Source organism: Lycorma delicatula, chromosome 5 (genome assembly GCF_047948215.1).
Source record: "Lycorma delicatula isolate Av1 chromosome 5, ASM4794821v1, whole genome shotgun sequence".
Lineage (NCBI taxonomy): Eukaryota > Metazoa > Arthropoda > Insecta > Hemiptera > Fulgoridae > Lycorma > Lycorma delicatula.
The window spans coordinates 60,097,964-60,114,866 of NC_134459.1; the positions used below are offsets into that span (position 1 = coordinate 60,097,964).

The window sequence follows — 16,903 nt, forward strand, 5'->3', positions numbered from 1 at the left end:
TTATTATTATTATTATTATTATTATTATCAATAAAAATTTCCCTCCATTACCAGCTGACAACCTAACCAAAAAGAGACAATAATCTTCTCTTTAAATTTTTACATCTGATGAAGCGGTACACACTGTGAAAGCTTGTTTTTAATATTATAAAAACAAGCAGCAAGAGAATATTTCCATTTTATTATTGTTTATATAGTTTTCATAAAAAACAATAAATCTTTTGCCCAACATAAAGAATTGATTATGATGAAAATTTTGAACATACTGTCATTTACTGTTATTATAATTTTGTAAATTACAGTCCTGAAACCTACCAATGAAAACTTTCTGATGGATTGATTAATTTATTACATCAGAATTTTTTTTCAATAAAAAATTGCTACATGATTTGTACAGCAAACACTACAAAAGTACACAAGAATACATATGCATGAGAATAAACAAATTAGCCTGTATAAAATGAATAGTTATACCTGAATGCAAAAAATAAATTAATCCTAGGAAGCACGCACATGCATACACACACACACATATTTTGCATTAAATTAACTATTATTTTAGAAAGTAAAAGGCAAAGGGTATTTATATACAGGAATATTCAGACTAACAAAACTACTTTTTAATTATGTTTTTATGGGAAGTTGTTTTATTTTTTTAATTTTTTAATCAATATAAGTAAAAAAAAATAATAATAACATATTGTAACATTAAAATAAAGAACTTAAAGACCATTAATTTTTTTCTTTAAAAAAAAAATTAATACTGTAAAACAGTTTATCATTTCAAACAACAAATGATTGTTGTATTCTAGATTCCAATGATTCTAATATAGTGCACAGGCCCGTTTCCCATTCATAAGTATTAGCCACTTAACTGCTCCACCTACAAATCAGTCAACTGGAGAATTAAGTTTTCCAAGAAGCAGAACATCTACAGCATAGACTTTATAATTTTACATCCAATAGAAAGTTATATTATAAGAAATAATTAACAGATCATAACAAAGAAGAAAATATTTATGATTTATACCTTTAAAAAATCAGGCAATTCAAAATTAATTTCAGTGCCTCTTTGGTCTTCAAGTCTACTTCGTTGCGCTCTTTTCAGATCCTCATATAATACTACAACAAAAAAAATTCATAAAATAAAATTAAAATGCAAATTCAAAAAATATGTAAGAAAATATTGTATAATCTTCTAATAAACAATTCCATGTTCAAAATATCTACGGAGATTCTTGGCTAGCTCTATAGTACTACTCAACAAACATCCATCTATTGTGTTTATTTTAATACAGAGACAAAGACTGTAACTCCTATTCTATATTGAATGATTCGTTTCCAGAAATTTCAAGGTCAGCTCTCTACACCATTGCGAGTGAGAGACTTCAGTTACTGCAAAATGTGTGCGAGATGGGTTCCCAAGATGCTGTCCGACCATCACAAAACAATGAGAATGGACGTCTCCCTAACGTTTCTCCAGCGCTACCCCAATGAAGGAGAAGATTTTTTGAACAAATTTGTTACAGGGGAGAGACATGGTTCCATTTCGAAACTGAAGAAACAATGGATGCATTCTCATTCTCCCAGTAAACCAAAGAAGTTCAAGCGAACCTTCTCCAACAGAAAGTGTATGGCTACTGTGTTCTAGGACCGGAATGGAGTTCTCTTGGTGGAATTCATGGGACGTGGCATGACCATCACTGCAGCCTCATACTGCATTACCCTTCAACGTCTACGAAGGGCAATTCAGAATAAGCGGAGAGGAATGTTGTCATCAGGCATTGTCTTTCTCCATGACAATGCTCGGCCACATACTGCAGCTGTAACAAAGAAGCTTCTACAGCGTTTTCGTTGGGAAGTGTTTGATCACCCACCATACAGCCCGGACTTGGCTCCATCTGATTTTCACCTCTTTGCTCACATGAAACGCTGGCTAGGAGGACAACATTTTGGCACAGACATCGAACTGCAGACCAGCATAGAAAAAGGGCTGATAACACAGGTGGGTATTTAATATTTTATGACGAGGGTATTGGAAAGTTGGTACCACGCAAATGTCTAAATCGGAGTGGCAACCATGTAGAAAAATAGCGTAACTATGTAAGAACTTGTACAAATAAAAAATTTTGTATTTTCACTGTGGTTTTAATTTCGTGACCGATCGGACCTTGAAAAAAAAAAATAACCCTCGTAGTTTGAATTATAGTATAATTCAAATACTGTTTGTTCATAAATGAATAAAGTTGTATAATTGTTTTGTTTCTGCAAAAACAAGCATGCAATCTAAGAATGCTACTTTACATCATCTATCAGAAAATTTATACTGTATACAATTTTTATAGTCATGGTTGAAGATTTTCAGTTGTTATTAAAAAGTAATTGCTTCCTAAGACAAACTAGCTTCTGGTCATATCATTATGAACCTTGAAGTAAACTCTCCACCTCCCATTCACCAGCAATCTTACCCTGCCTAACAACAATCATGTTCTTTCAGTTACTGAAATGACCCTCTTTACTGTCCTTTTATCCTCTTTACAATTTCCAAAAAAAAATATTTGGAATATTGATGTACCATCAAATATTAATGCATTTAGGTTTTCATTAGCAAAAAAGCTCTTAAAAATAGAATACTTATAAACACAACCAATACAAACAATCCAATATTTAAATCTCTGAGCACAGAACTGCAACTATTTTCCCGGTAGAAAAAATATTATTACGGAAATATTTTTAATTTACTGCATATTAATGTTATTACTTTCAGTATTAACAAAATAATTCATTATACGGTTGATTTACAAATTTTGCCAGTCTGTCTTCAAAGATTTACTCATAATTATGTGGCTTGCTTGTAAAGATGTATTTCTATATAGTAAAGTAAATAAATACAAAACTGTACACAGTAAAAATATATCAATAACTGCCACACACAACTAGTTTTACAAAGTCAGTATATGCTACAAAACATGTGCCACCTCAACATATGCAATACACTGTAGTCTTTTTACTGGTAAACAGCATAAGCTTAAAATTAATATAATTTACATTAAATATTCATATTACATTAAATTCTAATTATAAAAAGAAAAAACTTGGAAGCACCATAGTTAGTCACATTCTGAGGAAAGGAGGGAAATTAGTGTTGAAATATTTAGTTATTATTTTTTACTTTTATCATTTTATCAAAAAATTAACTTAGTTATGAAAAACTTAATGTAAATATGTTTTTAATATTTCAACATTTTTTCTGGTTGTCTTTATTCAGCAAACAACAGATATTAATTTTTGCTGCAAGACCGCTCTCCCCATGTGTCATAACATTCAAGACTTGCCCAAAATAAATACTGCTATTTAAAACTTTCGTTTTGTATCTGTAATTTATAAAAACCATTTTTTAAATTTTGCTACAAATTTTTAACTATGAGTTTATGTAAAACCAAAAACCCATACCATCACTTTCAGAACGTCCTTCTAATTTTGTTCCTGGTTTCCATTTGGCAATTAAAGGTGGTAATTTACTTGATTTCCTTTCCCCTCCACCATTACTATTACCTCCTCCACTATCTTCTCCACCACCCAACTGTTTATTTGATTTTTTGTTCTTATGCCTACATTCCTAGAATAAAAAAAGTACAATGTATAAAATATTCATTACCTAATTAAATACATTATTATACATATATATACACACAGATACACAGTGGAATTCCTGTAACTTGAATATTCAAGGTAGATAAAATTGAGTTAAATAAACATACATGTTATGAAATTATTACCCACTGTAAATTCACTCACATAAAATGTATAGCACTACTTATGAAAATATTGCATTTTTTCCAAATACAGTCATATTATATCACAACAATATTATTACATGATTCAGCATTGTAAAACAGTATTCAGTACATGTACGTACTAATCAGTAGTATGTAGTTAGTAAGTTAAACTTAACTTACCTGATCAGTATTCATTACTGCGGAAGACACTAAACAAAATGTAGGCTAATAAATACACATGAAAACCTGTACATTAATCATATTTTTTCTCACTGATAATCAATTTATTGCACAAAAATCGTTAATGAATGAAAAATACAAAACGATTAAACTTAATATGAATAGTAAAACATATCATTGTTGTATATAAAACACAGTTTAAACTCAAGGATTGTGTTTTTTTTTTCAGATAAAATAAAACAATATTAAAATTATGAAAAATAAAATAAAAAGTGAAGAATAATTGGCACTTTTGTAAAAAAAAAACTGAATTTAATTAAAAAAAATGTTAGTTGTCTTGACGTTTATTCTGACCAGTGTAGTCAACCATTTTTCTATACCTGCCACCATGGAAGAAATCGATTCGGGTACATCATTTTTTGATTCAATGTATCGTCAAACAGAATCAACATTATCCGTAACTCCCATTAAAGTTGGGGGCAGTATGCAGGGTAGTTCATCATTGTTATTATCCAAATCAGTGTCTATGGTGTCATTCTCATTTGCTTTTGCATTAATCATGTAGATTAAAATATCTTCATCAGTAGAGTAGGCTACTACCAAATCTTCATCTATATAAACATTTAGCCCAAAAATTTACGTTGCTGTGTACTTACTAAATATCGGTAACTGACTGCCATTTATTATCATCATCATCATCATTACAGTTGCTAGAACAAAGGTTTTTCACTGCTAGTTTGTTCACATTCCAACAAAATAACACAAGTTGTTTCGGGTTTTTAAATCCAGCTTTTTTAAAACAGGTAATATTGTTAGCTCAGTTACATCATTCCAAGATTTTTTAACTTCCCACAGACAATGAAGAAGATTAATTTCTGGCAACGTTTTCATTATAATCCTTTTCCTGTATATTTGCTTAAACTTTTGTATAATGCCCTGATCCATTGGTTGGAGTTTAGAGGTAACATTTCATGGAAAGAAAACTTATTATATCGATAACAATTCCTGAGAAAACAATTTTGGATGTGCCGGGCAGTTGTCAATAAACAGAACAATCTTTCTATTTTTTGATTGATGATAATGATCTGATTTGAATAACGATTTTTCAAAGATTTCACTAGTAACCTACACATTTCCATTTGCTTCATACTGAATAGGCAAAGATTTAACGTTAGCAAAGCAACGTGGATGTTTTTATTTACCAATTAGGTGAGGTTTCAACTTTTCTGTCTCCGACATGTTCACACCTAAATGAACTGTGACGTGGTTTTTACCTTGTTTCCCACCATGGCATTTATCACCTTTAAAAGTTAAACTTTTGTCAGCTAAACATTTGTAAAACAATCCAGTTTTGTGCAATAAAAATGTCCGATTTGTTGTATGTGCTTATAATTTCTTTTAGCATACTGTTTATCCACGTATTACAAACTTCTTCATTTACACTGGCACTTTCACCATACATTTAAAAAAAATTATTCCATGCCTATCTAAACTTATTAAGCCAACCCACACTCGCTTTGAAATCTGTAAGATTGAACTGTCTCACAAAGTACTCAGCTATTTCACGTAAATTTGGTCTCCTGATAAATAAATTTTGATCATGACTGATTTTAAACATATCTAAAATAGTATAAGAACACCTTTGTTTAAAGTAACAAACAAACCCAAACAGACAAATGAAAATTATGCATATGAGCTGAGATGATTATAAAGGCACATTGACCGACACTTCTTACGACACAAGAGTTCCAGTGAATACTGACGCCTGATGTATAAGATTTCGCTTCCCTCTTTACTGTATGTTGATTCTTGCTATTTTGTTATCGCATAGTAATGGAAGTGAATCATGCTTGTTTCATATTTCTGAACTGCAAATAACATCAGTATTATAGGCCTAATATTAAAATTGGGTTTTTATTTTTTATAAGTAAACAAATTTTTTACTTTGACTTATAGAATTTTTGTTTGAGTAAAGGAATTATATCTCCATATAACGTAATACAATACGGCTGGGAATTAGAATAAATTTCAAGTTTCAGAAATTTTTGAGTTATAGGAATTTGACTGTGTGTGTGTGTGTGTGTGTATATATATATATATATTTTACTAAAATTCTGTTATTAAAAACAATGCTAGACATAATTTTATGAAAGAATTTTTCTTAGCATCAACATGTATTTTGAGACTCAAATCTCAACATTCATTCTTTAAATGCCACACTTTTTTCTTTTTCTTTGCATTCAGTTAAATTATAAAACTAGTTCCACTGGTTTTCATTCAGTGTATCTTTCATCACACTCTGTTTACTAGTAAATTATTCTAGTGAACATCTTTTAAGCAAGCATGAAGCACTGACTGTTAACGCGGTAATTTTCACGTTCATTTGCTATCGTTTTCTTTGGTATGGTAACATTTTTATTTTATCATGTGGCTACTTTTCATGTATAATAAATATTACATATAGATAGTGCCACTTCATATGGCTTGTGGAGAGTGGAAGCAGTGTAATGTCATTGTACAAGAAACATAGAATTGCTAATATTGATCTGAGTTTTTTTATACCATTACAATTGGTAATTGTACACAATTCATGGCCCATAACTGTACAAAAAAAAAACAAATATAATTATAATTTACAATTAATGAAATAATGAATAATTTCATTAGTGAACCTTCAATAATACTGCGAATTACACGTTTTAAACAAATTAAAGTGACATTTTATTATAATTAAAGTGACAGCCATGGTAATGCTCCTTATCACAGCATTAAAGTGAATGAAGCCCCTTATTTGAATTTTTTTTAAAATCGATGTGCAAGATTGGCTGAAGTTGCATGTTATTCCTTTCCATGAAACCGATCTTAAGTAGAACTTTATGAAATAGTTAAGAAATATAAGTCATTTGAAATTTCAATAGACAAAAATCATCAAAAACACTGGTCACAATATTTTACAACTTTCCTGTACCGTCCCAAGCTGAACCTGATAGAATTGATTTGGGCAGATGTCAAAAATTGGGTCGCTGCCCAAAATACTACATTTATCCAAGAAGATGGTGACAGAGTTTGCAAAAACAAATTTGTATCAGTGGGTTTAGTTAGAACACTGGGAGAAAAAATCAAACACTGCTTGAAAATAGAAAAAAATTACCAGGATATGCAAGGTCCACTGGAGGAGGCTATCAAATTATTCATAATAAAATTAAGCTATGATAACAGCAGCAATAATATGATTTCTACTGAAATTGAAGACAATGATTAATATGAAGGTGGGAACAGTGAAGAAATCACGTGTGGCATGGAGGAATTGTAATTGTTCAAATAACTACAGTAAAGGGGTGTATTTATAAGTTCAGTATTAAATCAAATAGGAAAAAGAGCAGTTATTTTGTAATCCATGAATATTTGAACAGTGTTTGTTTATTCTATCAAACTTGCTCTAGAATAACTTCCTCTATCATCATCGTCGTCACAATCAATTTTTCCCTTTTTCCTTAAGCAAAACCTAATCAGATTATTTCCCTCCACTGTTTAGTACAGTATAAATATTATGGGCACCTCATAACGTTTTGTTATCTCTCATGGCCTTCCACGACTTCTTGTACTAATACATTTTGGCTTCATTTCCCTGAAATTTTCTATTATTTTTAAATATGCTAAATGATAGCTTTCCAGTAATCATATTTTTCTATGTCATCAAATCTCTGGATTAACAAATTCTCTTTGCTCCTTCAGCTAATTTTAAACCTAAGGAGTTTCCTGCCTTCATCATCTACAAAAATCTTTATTTATTTATTCTAGATTTTCTCTACATTTATTTTATTTTTATGTCTCATAGCCACTAAAATGCAAACCACAGAATTTGGGTAAACATGTTTGAAAATGAAATATCTATGAATTTATAATTATAATAATAATAATAATAAGATTTATAATAATTTGAAAGCAGTTTTACTCTCTAGGCAATATTTAATGATACCTTAATTCTAGCAAAATTACATTCTTCTATGACAATAACATTTTTTTGAGGGTGAGGAGACATAATTCTTTTTTGTGTCTTTTACTATCCTAACATTTGTAAATAAAATTAAAGTTATAAAAAATTAATTACTGATAAAAGATGATTCTCAAAATTGGTTTAAGGGAAAGACATTGGAACTACCAACACGTATGATGGCACAAAAAACTACAAGCATTCAGCAAACATTTGGCACAGTACTAGGTCGACTGAAAACGTTATCAGTTTAATATAGACAATATTTATAACCAAAAATACATATGATGCTATTTAACTAAAACTAGTTTAGTATCCCAATTAGTATTTTTATTTTCAAGTACTTTAAATAATCATTTTTTCTACTCACTTTATTGGTGTAGCTCGCAAATTCCAAAGTTGCTGTCAATGGTAGATTCTAAAGACCTGTCCGATTCTGAATTCACATTTATCACAAAATTGTCGATGTGTAAATCATATAAATGTTCATCTTCAATGTATTTTTTCTCAACATTAACAACATGCTAACAGACACTGCTACACTCAGCTTCAGACACTTTATGAAATTCTTCTTCAGCTAACTTAAGAATGTTCGACATTTTAAAAGTTGTATTTCTTTTAGCTACTTGTCCATTCACCTGACTTCAAATCATTTCAATGGAATTTAATTCGTGGTGATAAGGTGGCAACCGTAGATCTGTGTGACCATAATTTTTGACATTGGAAAATTTTTTCTAATGACTACTGTGAATGTAGGTTTCATCTGTGCATACAATCGACCTGCCTTCTTTGTGAAACAAGAAAATTTGTCATACATAAACTTTATTTATTAAACGCCTCAAAGCATCCGTGTCAAATGAATCTAAATTGCACACAGTACTGGGGCAATAAACATGTTTTCTCGGCGAAATGAACATGAATGGCTTCTCAGTTTCATTTGAGTTCCCTTCTGCTATAATTTTTTGGAACGTTCATTTTGATACTTTTGTCGCTTGAACAACCGTATTCAGCACTTTAGTTTCCCTCACTATTCCAGTTCCGGTATTGCTATTTAAAATGAAATTGTAAACATTGAATACAATTTCCCTCGCCTGACTACGAACTACTGTACTTTTTCCTCCCAACTTGGGCATTTTAAAAGAAAATAATTGTATTGAAATACTAAAAATTTAACGACTGAATTTATGACAGTGCCTCGAATAAAAACAACACAACAAATAGTAAAAATAAATCACTAACAAGCTATTCATTCACTTCATTAAGTGAAATATACATCACAATAAATGTTTCTATAATAACCAAAGCGATGTGTGACATATGAATCTTCACAGCACAATGATTAGAGTTGATTAAAAATAAGTAAATGAAATTCTTAGAATTGCTTGTTGTGTTTACAACAATTTATAAATAGCACATTAATCATGTACGATTTATAAATGATTCTACTATTATTAGTAGCTATACAACAGGAAGTAGGTCTAAATCACAACATTAATATAAAATTTAGAATAAAACTCAATAATTACATACACAATAGTAAGTTTATGAAACCTATTTTTTATATATTATCATACCACAAAAGACATAAAGAAAATGACAATGTTTTTAGTTTGCTTGTAACAAAAGCCAATTCAAGTAAAATGCTAGTACATAGGTTTTCAGTCCCTGTGCCAACATACATGTCGATACATTTCCCTTTTTTTATTTAAAAACTGTATAACATTGAAGCCAATAAAATTACATTGCTAAAATAAAAAAAAAATAAATAGATAAAAACTAATGTATGATTACTTAAGTCATACTTTACAACGATCCATTTCACTACCTCACATGCATTTGCATGTAAATAGCCATTGTATCATTTCATAGTTACAATATTCCAAGAAATATGCCCAACAGAAGACTACAAAAATGAATACGATTAAGTCAGAGCTCAATTGCTGATCAGAAGATTAAATTGTACCATTCTTTCCAGGCTTAATGATACACCAAATGATTCAAATTAAAATAAGCTAAAAGTAACTTCAAATGCACATTAAAGAACCATCATACTGTTTCCATGAAGATGAGTTAAAATTTTGCTATGAATAACTCAGAAATAATTAAATACAGCACAGACTTCTTACATATATGATAATAATGATTCAAGCAACTCATAGATACATAAAAAAAATAATAAAACCAAATAATAATTCCAGAATTGAAACAGAAATTATTATGGCAACCTAAGCCTAATTTGGGCTCATCTGTGGACACTTACCCCTACTATTGAAATATAACTTAATTTGATCTACAATATGTTAACCATATACACCATATATCTGGTCTACAATATGTTAGAATAAAACAAATTATCAAAGTAAAATTTATATAAAATGTGCAAACTCTAAACTAACAGTCTGTAGTCTTACCCTTCCTTTATCCATAAAGGCAGAATCTCTTCTCAAGAATCGGCTTACAATACCAGACGAATGCTCGGACCCCCAATCATCAGACTACAAAATATAAAATAAATTATTCATCTTAATAAATTAAACCTTTCATATAACTATGGTTCACTGCCATTCCTAAACAGTCTATCAGTACTAAAAATCAACATCTGCAAATAATACACAATAATAAAACTATTTCGTGATTAGTGAATACTGAACATATATAATGTACTAATGTCAACACTATTTCTAACCGTTGCGGTTCATAATTTCAAATCAAACATATTATATGATACCTTTTGTTCCAACGAATTTTCTGATTATACATTTAATTTTCAGTGAACAAAAGTTACAGACACTTTAGTTTGGTGTCACCAATATGGGTGCTTAAAAAAAAATTAATAAATCCTAAAAGAAATTACATAACTTTTAAAATAATTATGCAGGGTCTTAAAAGCATAGAGTTTATACACAAATTAAATTAAAAAAAAAATACTTGGTTGTATTATTTTATTTCTCAAATTCTCTTTAATAGTTTAGTTAAATAATTTATAAATTTCAATATGAACTCCCTTTGTCCTTGGCAAATATCTAATCGATATTCAGCTTCTGCTAATATGCAAACTAACATATCTTTTGTTATGGTTGTAACTGCATCCTTAATTTTCTTACTTTCAGATGATTCAGTTCACATGATTTGAGTTAATGATATTTTTATTGTACCCCTACAAAAAAATCACAAGGGGGTTGGGTCTGGACTTCTTGGAGGTCATTTCTTTTCTGCTTATCCATTGTCTGCAAATTTTTTGTTCAAAACTTGGCTAATGAATGCATTAAAGACGTGTAAGATTGTATCATCTTGTCAGAAAGAAATGGTCATTTAGCATATCACAATAAAAATTTCCATTAATAGCCTTTTTATCAAAGAGATTTTCCTTAAAAACAATCAAAATTAACTTTAGATGTTATGTTCTTCTTAAAAAATTATATGTTGGTTTTCAGATCCCTATGTTCCTGATTTTTGCCTATTAATGGATCAATTAAGATGGAAAGTAGTCTTACATAAAAATTATACTAAATGACACGTTTAGTTGAGAATATTGTTTAAATGGAGATGTCTTGAAGAATTATTCTTTTTAAAAAAATTGCAATTCTCGGTCAGCTGTGGGAAAAGGAAATGAAATGTCTACATTTGATATTGCATATTGTTTAACATTTCCAGATGTATTTATTTTTATCATCAACACATGTTCCACAGCATTCTTTTTAATATGCATGATGTATCTATAAATCAGTTAACAGATTTTGACAATTAATTGTGATTAATGACTGATTATAATGTTCTGATTTATATAGAAATCTATCAATAACTTAGGTGGTGGTGTGATGAACTGCAGATAAGTGAATAGTGAATACTGAGTTCATGGTGAATAGTAGTTATAAACTCCTGTTAGAAAGTCACGTGTATACTAGTTCGTATACTCAACTAAGCATGTTTGAGTAAACAGCATTTAAAATTATCCATTTTCAATAGTTTTGTCTAAAATTTCAACAGTAACTGGAAACACTTTTCTGTACCAGATGGTTCTATTTCTTATAATATCTGTATGGATACAAATGCAACCTTTTATGTAGAACTTAATCAATTATTGTTTTTGTAATTTATAACTAACTGGAGGGTTTGACAAGCAACAATTTTTATTAGGACTTTTGATTGCAGATTGTTGTAACTGTTGCTGATTCTAATTTATTCAACATTTTTTCTGATTTGATATCTTTCACAGAAATTCTGCTAGAAAACAAATTTTGTTTCTTTGAACTGTCTAAATCAATATCAAATATTGTTTTTATGTGGTACCTCCTTTTCACATGTACATTCTAAATGCATGCTGAACCAAAGTTATCGATTTTAGTTTGATATGCGCCAGAAAACACACTATGCTTTTTGTTGAACCGTAAACATAATAAACAAACACACTTCAGCAACTTATGCAGTCATTAAAATGGCTATTACACAAACCTTTTAGGTAGAGACTTTCAATGCTATACAAACATTTTTTTTATGCCCTTAATGCCTTGATCTGAGCAACTCAAATAAATCCCACCATCTTTTATAATGACTATGTTTTTATAAATTTACTTCACTTACCCTAACTGATCCTTGATCAGACGCTGTATGCCGCAGGTTTTCTGTCTTCCCCTGCAGAAGATCTTCAAAAACACGATTAGTTATTTCATCCAGTGTTACTGCAGATTTAACTTTATGTGTTGCACTACAGTCTCCAACATGCCAACCTAATAAAACAAACACACAACTCTAAGTTTCAAATCATCTATTACACTTAATATTTAAATGACTTAAAAATCTGTAATGTAGATTCAGTGTTTACATTATTCTACTTTAAAAAAAATCCTTTATTCTTTAATTATAACGCACAAAATCTATACTTTCATATTTTTATCCCTAAAACAGTAACAAAAAAATTTTCTATTTAAAATAATTAAGCAAATTTTAACATAAAATATTTAAGTTACTATATTTACATAATCATGTGAAATAAATGACTCAATAGTATGATGGAATTAATTTCATTCAATGTTAGTGAGAAATTTACAACCAAAAGCCTAAATATTTACACCAGTTCAAGTAAGACTATGATTATTTCTAAACTACAACTTATAAACAATGTAAAAAAAAAAACACAATTAAGAGTTCATAGTTACATATGGAAATTACTAATTTAGTTAACTCACAACCTTTTTAATTGTGAAGTCCAATAATTGTTACTTAAATCTAGTGATTATTACTGTTGATCAGCACCATCATTATCTGTATCACAAAAAGATAATATAAAATTTATGTGATGCTGAGTTTCCACGCTATTTTTCAAGATTTAAAGATTATTGTCAGTTTAACTGAAGTTTTTTCAATAAGGTTAACTAAACAAGTAGAAAATTCACAAAATAATTATTTAAAAAAAATAAATTTTATGCCTCATTAAATGCTGTGGTCATTAATTAGCCAGTAACAAATGCCAACACTATACACTGAAATTACACCCAACCCCGTTTTAAGTTCAGTGATCTAAGGGAACTGATTTATTAAGTATGGTTTTGGCATCACTGTTTCATCTTACTGCATATCCTTCAGTCCTCAAGATGCTATTTCCTGAAACATTCCAGGTGTTACAAAATTTTTTCAAAATATTTTGAAAATGGGTTAACGTTGATGTAAAATCAAATGTTTTCACATGTATGGTTATGTTATCATTGAAGATTACGAAGATTTAATTGCATATTTATAATTATACTAGCCGTGGCCTGCGACTTCGTCCACGTGGGATTTATTCACTCATTACAAATAGTACTTCATTGTGAAAATTGATTCGCAAAAATTAACGACTATATGATACATAGCTGAAACCCGCGACTTCGTCCGCATCGGAATAACTTAATTTATCGAATACAGATGCTTCGCACGGTTGGTTAACCCATTTAAAAAAATAAGATATTTGTTGCAGTCGTTCAGGGCTTTGGGCCACTTGTTCAACCGTTTCTGCGGTAAAATACACCCTTTGGCCGTTTTTTAAGTGGATGGCTAACTGCAAGACTGTAGGATGTCGCTCGTGAATGGGAAATTCTAAAATTCGCCAAACAGCTTCAGATGTACTTATGTACCAGCCATTTACATAGTTTTCCACTTCATCGTTTGGGTTTTTGACGCTAAAAGTAACTTTGTCAGATCCTTTATTGATATATTTACAAATGTATTTGATGGCTTTATCTGAGTGGCAGTACTCGATATTTATGTGCGCGTTAAACATCCTACACAATAATGGAGAATAAGGGACAATCCACCTATTATCTATATAGAAAGTACTTCCTCTGATATTTAGCGTAGCGCTCTGGCCTCCATTTTCGGCGTCACGACAACGATAAACTGGATATCTGTCCTCTCCAGTTTGGGTATCGTTGACGAAACGTCGAGGGTACTTTTTTGTGCAGATACCGTTTTTCATACATGGTGCTGTTAAGTTATGCTCTCCGCAAGGACCGTGCACCATATTTTTAGTCACAATATCGTACAGTATCGGGTCGTTTTGTTGGTTGGGCAGTTCCACAACTATGACACTATCAATTTCGTCTGGCTGGATTTTTCTTTCTAGCCAAAACAGCAAATGACAGTGAGGTAAACCCCGTTTCTGCCACTCCACACTTGCCATGTAACATTTCACTTTGCCGAATATTTCATCTTTTGTGAATAATTTTATGAATTTTTTCATCTTTAAATGAAATACCCTTGAAATTATTTTTATTGCCCTAGCCCGTAAACTATTTCTAGAAAGTTGAGATCTTAATCTTTTGGGCATTTTGAAATGATAAAAAACTAAATACTACATCAACTAATACTAAATTATTTGCTTACATGTTGAACAGGAATTAGCCTGTATATGAAGTGGTGAATAAAAAATTCAAAATATTTTCAAGGAAAAATATTCATTATCGCACACAACCGCTGCGTAGGAAGCCGATCGCGCGAATGAGCCGCACGGCACTTTATTTTGTGACATTGACTTCCCTCCCGCACTGCAGTGACGCTTAGGTCACATGCTGCTGCCTAGCTAGCCGAGCGGGGTGTGGGCGGGGCGAGGGAGCAGAGGCAGGCGGTGGTGGGGACGCGAGCGTCAAGAGAGACACGACGACGACGGACAGTTGCTAGTTACTGAATTACAAAGATAGAAAAATAAAAGAGAAAGTACTTTCTATATAGATAATAGGTGGATTGTCCCTTATTCTCCATTATTGTGTAGGATGTTTAACGCGCACATAAATATCGAGTACTGCCACTCAGATAAAGCCATCAAATACATTTGTAAATATATCAATAAAGGATCTGACCAAGTTACTTTTAGCGTCAAAAACCCAAACGATGAAGTGGAAAACTATGTAAATGGCTGGTACATAAGTACATCTGAAGCTGTTTGGCGAATTTTAGAATTTCCCAATCACGAGCGACATCCTACAGTCTTGCAGTTAGCCGTCCACTTAAAAAACGGCCAAAGGGTGTATTTTACCGCAGAAACGGTTGAACAAGTGGCCCAAAGCCCTGAACGACTGCAATAAATATCTTATTTTTTAAATGGGTACACCAACCGTGCGAAGCAGGGCCGGGCAGCTGTATTCAATAAATTAAGTGATTCTGATGCGGACGAAGTCGCGGGTTTCAGCTATGTATCATATAGTCGTTAATTTTTGCGAATCAATTTTCACAATGAAGTACTATTTGTAATGAGTGAAATTACAGGGTAATAGAATGGGAGCAACATATCACAGATTTTGTTGACCACTTCAAATATATGTTGCATCAAAGCATTTAGTCTCCAGCTTTTAAAGATCTCAAAACATGATCTCTCTTCTTTAATAAAAACACTAATCCAGGATTGTGGCTTGTGCAGTATCCAATAGAATAATAGTTAAGTTTACTGAGGTCTTTGATTTACAGAAAACTCACTGAATGGTTAATGGATTGATTAGTCCAACTTCCAGTGGAAGATTAATAAATTAATACTTCAAGACATATTTTTTAATTTTTAAGTTAGACTTTGAACCAGACTTTCATAATTCTCTTTTCAACATTAGTCTTAGATTATACAACTCATTATCAAAGTTTGGCTTGTCTCTTGGGATTACTTAAGAAAAAATACTGTGAAATATATCATATGTCATGATAATACATTTAATTTTTTTTCTACTGACCAGGAATCCCATTCAGGCATGGCATTTTTCATATGCTACATTTCTATATCCCACACACAAGCTTCAAAGCTTATGTGGCAATAGATCAAGCAAAAAAAAAAAAAAAAAATTGTAGTCATTTATTGTTTCATTGATGTTCAACATTTGATAAGCAAATAGTATTATTTAAATATAAACTACTTTAGTATTTATGTATTTAGTTAAAAAAGCTTTACCCTGCATATGAGCAATACATTCAGTTGGTGTGCTTCTAGTTAAAACCTGTATTCTCTGGTTATCAACAGCAACCACCGATACACTAGGTTCAACAACTTCATTTTCACTCATCTGAAAAGTAGTAAACAAAAACAAATTTACTAATATATATCATACTAATAAATCTTGCTTATTATAACAAAATATATTTATGTTGAATGATTAAAAAAGATTACAGTAATCTAAAAAGAAACTTTCACAAAACAAACTCTGTGTCTATATTAAAAAAAAACCTTTTCTATTAAAGAACCCTTCTTATCTCAAAAAGGAAACTAAATAAATATTGAAAAGTCATGCTTTAATTAAAAATAATAGTGCCTTATTCCATTCTACCATAGGTAATAAACTAGACACTATCATCAATTCATAGCTAGTAATAAAAAAGTGATAGCACTATCACTTTTTTATGGCAGAATATTTTGAATATTGGTACTGTATAAAGTTTCTCAAAATTTCAACGTTTTCAAATTAAAAAAATTGTATCCGTATTTAACAGATGACTGTTT

General features: G+C 30.7%; 1 protein-coding gene across 3 annotated transcripts in view; it reads right to left on the reverse strand.

Annotated features, from left to right (window-relative positions):
• The window catches only part of loco (regulator of G protein signaling family member locomotion defects), a 129,003-nt gene that overhangs the window by 16,212 nt on the left and 95,888 nt on the right, over positions 1-16,903 (reverse strand). For all 3 annotated transcript variants that reach the window (XM_075366236.1, XM_075366235.1, XM_075366238.1), the window contains exons 8-12: positions 16,358-16,469; positions 12,535-12,680; positions 10,365-10,448; positions 3,454-3,619; positions 1,031-1,122 (exon numbers count right to left, since the gene is read on the reverse strand). In XM_075366236.1, the coding sequence (XP_075222351.1) occupies positions 1,031-1,122; positions 3,454-3,619; positions 10,365-10,448; positions 12,535-12,680; positions 16,358-16,469 (600 nt within the window). The remainder of the gene's footprint in view (positions 1-1,030; positions 1,123-3,453; positions 3,620-10,364; positions 10,449-12,534; positions 12,681-16,357; positions 16,470-16,903) is intronic.